The sequence below is a fragment of the Lepisma saccharinum genome, chromosome 11, assembly GCF_977018435.1.
Source record: "Lepisma saccharinum chromosome 11, izLepSacc3.1, whole genome shotgun sequence".
In the NCBI taxonomy this organism is placed as follows: Eukaryota; Metazoa; Arthropoda; class Insecta; order Zygentoma; family Lepismatidae; genus Lepisma; species Lepisma saccharinum.
Genome location: NC_139239.1, coordinates 38,325,477 through 38,335,179, shown reverse-complemented (window position 1 = coordinate 38,335,179; position 9,703 = coordinate 38,325,477). Strand labels below are relative to the sequence as shown.

At 37.9% G+C, this 9,703-nt stretch overlaps 1 protein-coding gene across 1 annotated transcript in view; it reads left to right on the top strand.

Annotated features, from left to right (window-relative positions):
• Positions 1-294: 294 nt before the first annotated feature.
• Positions 295-9,703, top strand: part of LOC145994728 (non-lysosomal glucosylceramidase) — a 101,228-nt gene continuing 91,819 nt past the window's right edge. Inside the window, exons 1-3 of the mRNA XM_083130932.1 lie at positions 295-956; positions 5,716-5,804; positions 8,368-8,548. Of these exons, the coding sequence (XP_082987058.1) occupies positions 805-956; positions 5,716-5,804; positions 8,368-8,548 (422 nt within the window). The 5' untranslated portion in view covers positions 295-804. The remainder of the gene's footprint in view (positions 957-5,715; positions 5,805-8,367; positions 8,549-9,703) is intronic.

Below are 9,703 nucleotides of genomic sequence, written 5' to 3'. Positions count from 1 at the left end.
GCTCTTTTTATATTCAAAAACAACTGCCTGCAGTCGAAGCGTCAGTATCGTGAACCAGGATCGGCCACCAAAACGGTGGCGAATGGCCGTTCAGAAGATAAACTCATTTTGATGTTCCTAGATCGCGATCAAGTGTTGAACCGTCTTCGTGCAATGGAATTTTCCATTGATCCTTTCCCGATCCGAGTTTAAAATTTGATCTTCGTTCGTGCACACGGCCATCAGGAAAGAAGAAAGTAGAATGTGGAATTACTCGTTAAATTTGTCATGTACTGGCGAATGGCTGCTGACAAGTGCGAGACGAAATACGTTTGTATACAGCATATTTGGAAGAATTCAATTCGACTTGCAACTTGTTTTATTCAACTATTTGTAAGCCGTACATTCTGTTATTTTCTGCAATTCGTGTTTAACAGTGAAGGTGAACATTTTTTTGACCGAATCAACAAAGAGTGAAAATGAGAGGAGTATATGTATAAATGACGAAGTACTTCTAAGTTAAATGAACCTGTAACCTACAGACGAGCTATAAGTTTAAATAAAAGTGTATCACGGATCGTTAACAACCTGTTGGTGTTTACTATGATTATGGATAAGAGTCTTATTAGTACTAATTGCTGCTGTCAGGGCAGGATCTATGCAGGAAGTACTAGCTGATGATAGAGAGAGAGGAACAAAAAATTTGATTTTTAGACTTTACTGAAATGAAATCTAACTGACAGAAGATTCAATAATGATTGCTTAGCTGTGGTGCAGCACCAGCATTATTTTTGGTACAACAAAAAATCACACTGCAGCATAAAAATGAATACGGACGAGGTGTTCAATGCATTAGATTCCACACTTCCAAAACACGGTTGGAGAGTGAAGTTGAATCACGTCTATCCTGAAAAAAGAGATCAATCGGTGACGCCTAAATTACATCAAATACCACCGTTTGTAACTCTCGGCCTGAGGTAAGTATTGAGAATAAGCTGTTATTTTTTAAAGGATTACTTAACATTGCCTTCGATGTCGCAGAAGTTTTTTTCAATTTAAAAATTTGGGCTTGCGGGCTCGGGCTGGACATAGATCCACTCAGAATAATTTACTGTTCTTTATATTTTAGGAGAGCGAAGGTAAAAGTTTACTATCCGTCGGACAGATTTCTTCATTTCTACAGAAGAAACTACTTACCGTAATAAGTTCCTGTAGTATTGTCTAACATCGGGAAGGTGTTTTGTGTGAAATTCAGGTAATTTCCGTATCCTGGAAACTGATTTCTTCAAATTTAAAAGTTTGGGGCTCATTTGGGGGCAGGTGGCTCCGGCCAATTTCTAACAGGGAGTCTATAGAAAAAGCTGGGTAGCCGGAGCGGAGCAGTGCAGAGGCGGAGCCACGTTGGCGGTTGGGGGCGGTAAGTCATTTACCCCAGGGGCGGAGCCCGGAATCGGTGGGAAATTTGAGTCAAAAATTTCAAAAGAAAATATTTTTTTGATTAAATTTCGCATCGATTCTGGGATGGATAGCCCCAAAAACCATTCACGGAATGTTCCGCGAAGCAGATAGGTAAGTACGAATGTCAAAAATTGACAAACTCAGAAGTTATAGGTGTCCGACGGATAGTAAACTTTTACCCTTTTTTCAACAAACTTAACTTTTTTCAAATCCATTACTTTAAGGAAGGTTCAAATTTCGTGAGACAATGATTTCCAAAATTCTACGATAATTAGTCTTTCTGCTAGGAGAATTTGGTAAAAAATCATAAAACAATCGGAACCATTGTGGTTATGGGTTACACAAGTTCACACACTCTCTCTCCTACACTGATATGGGAACCAACTTTGGCTAGAGGCCAAAATTAACTCTTTTTTTCTGTAAACATGTAAACGGAATGGTAACAGTTTCATACACCGGAGACACATTTCTTCATTTTTACGGAAGAAACTATTTATGAAAAAAGAAACAACCTAAAAATTACCTTACGCAAGCATGCGTGCTTCCCATGACAAGGTATTCTCCATTGACAGGTGACAGACAGTAAGTACCGTAGACTAATGGGAATGAATGTAGAAGTAACTCTGCAGTATGTGTTAACAGACATAAATCGAAATTCGAACCATGTAAAAATTGCATTCATAGCATGAAATCGCAATAAAACAAAAGGAACTTGTTGCCCCAATAACTTCATCAGTTAAAAGAAACAAAAACTTTTCTGTACCAGAAAAGGTTGCAGAAAGGTGTGTGTATGCATTTACCCTATTTCCCACATGAATTGGCTAACTGAAAGAGTATGAATATAGCAAATGTGAGAATTAAAGAAATAAATTAATGTCCCTGTTGGCTCATTGCAGTCATCCCAGCCTCTCCCTTAAAGAAATATATCCCGTTCTCCCCTCTCAGTCCTCTGCTGAAACTGGGGTGGGGAAGCCATTTTTCCACCCTTCCTTTTTGGCCAAATCTGCAGCAATCTCTGTTGTATCCAAAGGGTCAAGAGTTTTAAAATGCTAGCAAGGAAAGTATACATAAAACATACAGATATAGGCCCAAGTTCCGATTGTTTAATTCCGAATTTTTCATGATGCACAGGCTTTTTTTTTACAGTGTTCGATTTCTAATCATGATTGTTAACATATTTCAGTGTCTTAGTGATTACTTGCTGAATTTTTTCTGGAGAACGATTTTTCTCTCCTCTATACTCCTGTATGATTCCTTGTTTGTGAGCAGCCATTCGTTTGCTGTCATCTTGGATATAGACTGCTGCTGCCATCTACTTGAATGTTGGTGCAAAGATGCAGGGTTCCTACGCATCCTGCAAAAACCTGGCATTTTAAAATATTCCTTCCAGGCATGGAAATGTTATGAAATTTCACATTTTTCCAAGCTGTGCCTGTAATTTTGGAGATTGTCCTGGAAATTCCTTTGCCTCGTTTTATTTGTATGAATTACAATAACTATTCATTTAAAACAGGCCAGTGTCATGATAGTGGTTTATTTACTTATGTCACGTTGCTGTGTACTGTAGTCATAGTTTTGTGATAAGTTTTATTTTTGTGATTGAAGTATAATGTATAATGCCCCACGTTTTTATATTATTTTGTATCACACAGAGGTAGAAAATATGATGATAATAATAATGGTTAAAAAAAAAGGATTTGCTATCCTAAATATTCCAAGTTTTCTAAGGATATTATTCTTGTGTATTTGTAATACAAGATGGTAATTTTTTATAAAGTTATTTATACTTGTGTTTATTTTTTCTACCTTTGTATTTTTTCTGTATTGTAAAAATTAAATAACCTTCATTATACTAAGAAATGAAAGGTGTGGAAAGTAGCAGGTGTAGGGGAGTTGGGAGCCTGCATTAAAAAAAATGTAGAACTTTTTTTTTTAAATAAATGAAAATATGTAATAATGTGTATTTTGCCATGCTTACTTTCTACACTTGTCCTATAGCAATTGTAGAAAATCCTTGAAAAGTCCTGGAAGAAACCCTGAGGTGTATTTTGTTGCTAAATGCTTTTGTAGTTAGGTTATGTGGGTCAGGTTTTGAGCTCTTACAATTAAAATAATACCCGTAAATGAGTTAAACACCTGATCACATAATATCTGGTTTTAGCACAAAATCCCTTCAAACTTAGAATGAAATGGGCTGTCTGAGTCGACTGGAAACCAAGAATGCCTGCTCGTGCAAGCTACATTTCAAATCATAATTTCTCCAGCAACACACACTTAATGAAGCTTTTAACATGCTAATTAGTTTCCCCAAGCTTCTAACTTTCTCCCAGAATCGTTTCCAGTGTTCTAAAGCACTTCCTAATACTACTATAAAACTTGTGACAAATCATTAAACATTTAGAACCATTACTCACATCAAGGATGCCCGCAGGAATTTTTCTCAGGCGGAGGGGAGGGAAGGTCATAGAAACTTCTATTATTATTATTGCTATTATTTTTGTATTGTTAATGCTGCTGCTGCTGCTGCTGCTCCTACTACTACTACTACTACTACTACTACTACTACTACTACTACTACTACTCCTACTCCTCCTACTCCTCCTCCTCCTCCTCCTGTTTTTTTAGAAATTACATGTATTTTCAATTTCCATTTTCTGTATATCTATATACAATTTGCATAACTGAATACTGACAAAAAGCTGTTTTTGTAGTTAGATAATCAATAAAATAGATTGTAAGCTTAAATATAACCCTACTTCAAATAATAATAATAGGAATAATTGCTGTAACTTAACCTGTAAGTCACAGAAAAGAACATTTTTTGTTATTATATATCGTTACAATTTCATCATTCGAATTACATTTAGTCTTTCCAGAAATCTCAGGGGGAGCAAGTACCCCCACCCCTGGCCCCTCCCTGCGAGCACCCTTGACTCGCACACATAAAAACATTAATATGCATGCCACGAAGTAACCAAAATTCATGACCCTGAACACAAGCCAGTCTAATTAAGAGTGATTAATAAATATGATTAATTAACATAAAAGAGTACCAAGTAATAGTCTCTTATCATTACAACAGTGATTACTTTTGAGACCTAATTATAATTCTTGCTTCACAGGCAGATTTTGTGTTGGAGTGCCAAGCTTCATTGTGAAATAAAAAAGCAAAATATCTGCCAAAAATGAAGAATAGCTCATTGTTATGATTTATGTTCATTAGAATTATTTGATTTATTATTTTAAATCCACTTATGCACAGGTAGGCTATTCAAGGGGGGGGGGGCATAGTTGCTCCCTGAAAATGTGTTTGTTGAGTAATCCCTTTTTCTTTTTTGTTCTAATTATGCCCTGGGTCAAGATGGAGTGCCAGCATTGTACTTCCTTTGAAAACTGGCAGTTCCATCCAAGATAAAACTTTTAACACCCTATGAAATTTTAGAGTTCTTTTTCGAGATCATGCTTGTTTAGCGTCCTTTAAATGTTCATTAATTCTATCGTGTATGATTCTGGTAGTCCTATTGATGTAATGCTGCAGACATTTACACACTATATCAGTAGTGTTTAACTTTAGAACATAATATATTTTTTGGCGGCTCTGTCAGTGTGGTAACTGACTGCCATGTTGAAGGCCCAGGGTGGGTGACCTCAGGTGGAAATTTTTCCAAGAGTGTTTCTGCATAAAATGTCTCTGGGGCTCACTGAACCTTCAATCAGTAATGGTTTGTCACATACCATGCAGCAACTTCACTACACACAATTGTCAATTGTCCCAGCAAACTGCTTAATTACAATTTTGAATTTATAGGTTCATCCCAAATGTTGCCACATTTCCCTACGAAGGAATTAGGTCTAGTGCTTAGGCAAGAAGCGACAACGTTAAAAATCCCCCTCCCCAGAGCACCCAATAGGGAAATGGGATTTTGTCAAAATAACCGTTCTGTGCTGTGATTGCACACCGGTTGCTACACCATCGCAGGAATAGGTCTAAAAGGTTGGTAAGAGAAGACCACTCATTTTGTTATTTTTTCTGATGGAATTTGATAATAAAATTTGTATTTTCTTGCAGGTATTTATTTTAGTTTCTTAAGAACTTGATCCAGCTGCTATTTTAGTGCATGTTGAAGAAAGCTGCCATTCTGATTATACATTTTGAAATCCTGTGTATGAAAATTTGGAATTTTTATTCCAATTCTTCGGGAAGAGTATAATGGGTTATGGCTCTATTGTAAAAATGAAACCAAACTGCAGATTTATAATATTTGAATTTTCTTGCAGGTATTTCTTTTGGTTCCTCAAGAAGTTGATCCAGCGTAGAAAACCAATTATGAATTACTTGAAGATGCCTGTTGGCAAGCAAATATATGGTAAGTTTTTTGTTAAGTAAGTAATCTATAAAAATATCAGAAGATACGGGATGTGTAGGGCTTGAAAGTTGATGACTTATACAAAGCTTGATTTTTTTTCATAAATTTCAAGAGAGTAGTTGAATAATTTGATAAAACCCATTGGACATTTAAACTACTGAAGCAAAGGAAAAAACAATTAGATGCTAATTTAGTTTTGTTTATTTTTACTCCAAGGTTAGATAAAATACACCACAAGGTTTTTCTGTAAAGTCATTCACCTCCTTTCAGCATGTGCCTTTCACAATACAGTCTTCGGCCAGCATCTGAAAATATAGTTTTGTTTCGCGTACATGTAGAGTGACTAATTTTACTTTAAACACACAGATTAAACCGATAATAGTGGCCAGCAAGGGAACCTCAAAGTTGGCTTCACACAAATTATTTTGAGTTTGCTGGGGGAAAAATAAATTTACTACAATTAATACATTGCCAACATTTAAGTTAAAAATAATATTGTGTTGACCATATTTTCGATTAATGGCAAACTTTGCTAAAAGGACTATCTCAGGAAATTAAAATATGTAACGTTACATATCCCTCATTTTCATATGTGAGTTTCGTTTAGCTAGGTAGCCTGGCAGGAAATATAAGGAATGTGTTAACTTCAGCGCCAGCTCAGCGAAAAGCATTCGCCAGTATTTGCAGAGTAAAATGGGATAAGAGAGAAAAAGGGGAGGAGTTTTGATCAGGGTGGATGCAAGTGGCATCTTGGTCGGGACAGTTGGTCTTGGAGTTAGGAAAGAAAGAGAACAGGAGAGTGGTTCAGGAGTAAGAAAAGGGGTTTTTGAGTTTTGGAGAGAGGAGAGTGAGTTTGATTTTGAAGGAGATTCAGGCTGGCTGTGCACTTTTAGAAACTTGTTTGGGAGTGGAGTGCTGCGAAGCTGAGAGACAATCTAAGAGACGAACTTCAGCAAGCGAGTGAGAGTTAATTTAGAAACTTTTCGACCCACACTTCAAGAGAGAGAAATATGCTTTTCTAATGCCATCCTTGCCTTTACAGTCTTTAGGTAATTATATCCCAAATACAAGAGAGTTGCCATTCTCTAAGGGGTTCTGTAAATTTAAGTTTATTTAGGTTCCTCCTGCAGTTAGCAGATGCAGCCAAGCGAGAGCTTACGGGCTACCGCTAACCCCCAATGGTAAGAATTACATTCATCTAAAGGGCTCCAGGTTCGATCCCCGAACCTTTCGAGGTTCACACTCTTAGTAAAAGTGTGTGTCAGTACGGTAAGTTATGAGCAAATCCATTTAAAATTCACAAAACATCAGGGAAGGAGGAAAATAAACCTAAAAAATTAAGAAAAATTCCAGAGAAATGGCAAAAAATGCTGAAAAATGACATAAAGGCCAAAAAGATGCAAAATAAAAACGATGGTTTCTGATCCTAACTGATATCAGGTTTAGCATTGTTTTCAAGGCTCAGAAAAGAGATAATTAGTCGTCAACATCGGAGCCCTAATAATGAGTGAATTGATGTGTGTGTGAAAGCTTTCCAATTAATTAACTAAACAAATGTTTTCAAAATTAATTGTCAGATGTTAGAATCTGTAAGTGTATGGAGCCAAGCAGTAGCACATCAACAATTTTTGCAATTTGGCTTACCCAAATGTTCCTGTGTGTTCCTATCACAAGCTGCCAAATTACCTTCATTCACTCTTGTGCAGCAACTGCATTAATTCGATTTCAAATGAAATGTGTGTTATCACATTTTACTCCCAAACCACTCAAATGATTATACAGTGTGTCCCAAAATAATGTTTATTTTCTTTGAACTTTAATAACAGAGAAACTATTAAAGATGACTGGACTTTTTGCATTTGAAACTGCAATGTCTGTACTGAGCATGTGTGAGAATGAGAGAGGTGAGAAATGTTTCTTTCGAGAAACATAAGAAGAGTCGAATATCCATCCAGATTCTCCTGATTTAATACAATTAAATTACTACCTGTGGGGATAGTTCAGTCATTAGGACATCTGACTACCATGCAAGAGACCTGGGTTCGATCCCCAGTTACGGAGAACCAAGATTTTTACCACCTGTTCAAGCTGCTCCAGCACCTGCCCAGCATCATATAAAGTGGGTACCTGGAGGAAACTTTGGGGGAAGGAGGGGCTGAAGGTGGCCAGGAGTGTGGTGCTGATCACATCACCCCCACCTTCGGCCGTGATCAAGAAAGTGTGGCACCCTAACTCCACACCCCCTATACGCCTTCACGGCATGATGTAAAGCACAGGGGAGCACTTATCGGGGAACTGTGATGAATGCTGTGTATACCACAAAGTCAGAGACGCTGAGTAACGTGGGAAATGCAATTGAGACAACCTACACTTCCATTCCCGCAGAAACCATATCTGCTGTTTATCGATCTGTTCAGATTGCACATAATGTATTAGTGCCAATGGTCATTTTCAACATATATAATTTTAAGGTATGTGACACTAAAAACAGTTCGTGCTTGCTGTTATTAGTGTTCCTGTTATTGACGTTCAAAGAGTGTAAACACTCTTCTCTTGCTTCCAGGTGTTCCAATTGGAGGTATTGGTTGTGGTACCATTGGAAGAGGATTCAAAGGCGAGTTCTGTAGGTACCAGTTGAGACCTGGCTTGTACACCTATCATGTCGTTCCTGCTAATCAGTTTATTGTTACCATAAAAGATGAATCACAAACTACAATTTATCAACAAGTTCTTTCACCACACAGGTATGTCAGGAGAAAAAGTTGTTTTTGAACAAGATATCTTGTGGTGGATGAGTGTTTGTGTGAACAGGTTTGGGTTACAAGCATGAAATGGATTGAGTGATTTGGTGGTGTTTTAATTAAGTCCACATTATGCACAGTATGGCTAATCGGGACTGGACCTACAGTTTAAAGTGGTATCAAACCTGGAACCCCTTGATTACAAGGCAACGACGCTACCACTGCGCCATCAGGGAGGCCCTAAGCATGAAATGGAGGGTGAGAATGTGGTTCAGATGTATCTTGGACTAAGATTAGGAAGTTATGGAGTGGATTTGTTTTGACCATTTGGTGGGAGTTGATGGCACTTGTGGATGATATATTGAATCTTTTACAGCATTTGGGATCTGGGTAATGGGTGGCTAGTCAGAAATGGTCATTGAATGTGATGTTAAGGTTGTTAGTGGGATGGTGAAAGTGAAATCAGAGTTTTTGGGTGGAAGAACATTGGTTGTTGAGCTTGAGAGTGAGAGCTGTCAATGATTACGACAGGTAAAAGGCATGGTTGTTGAGAATGAGAGCTGTCAATGTTTATGACAGGTAAAAAGGCACTGCATTATTACCTGGCAACTCCATAGCTCGTAGTGTTTATAATCTATGTACACCCTATTTTATCTCCAGCTGAGAATGCAACTCACTGGCACTACATATACAAATAAGGAACAAATAACCCATGGCTCAACAGCCCTCAGAGGGCCCTGCCCTATCTCCCGACTGCCAGTCTTCCTCCCACAATCCTACCTTGAGGTGTGTAGATCTTCAACTGGTAATGGGGTGACGTGGGGTCAGCACGTCGAACCCCCAGCCGTTACAGGAGATTTTTATGTTACGCTACTCACTCGTAGCTCCCCAATTTCCTTACGATGGTGGGTTGACCGGTCCTATACACAGTCCAAGAACCCAGGCAGACTCGAACTCATGCGGTCCCGCATTCGGAGTCAAAAGAAAATTGCCTTAAACTGCACGGCCACGTAGGAGGACATGTTCAAAATATGCATTTTCACTGACCTCTACAACACAAAAATCTCAGCTGAATTACTTCACTCTTTCCAGTTACATTTTCAGTTTTGAATTTTCCAGAGGCCAAAGGATAGGCAATCTGCACAACAGAATGTATTG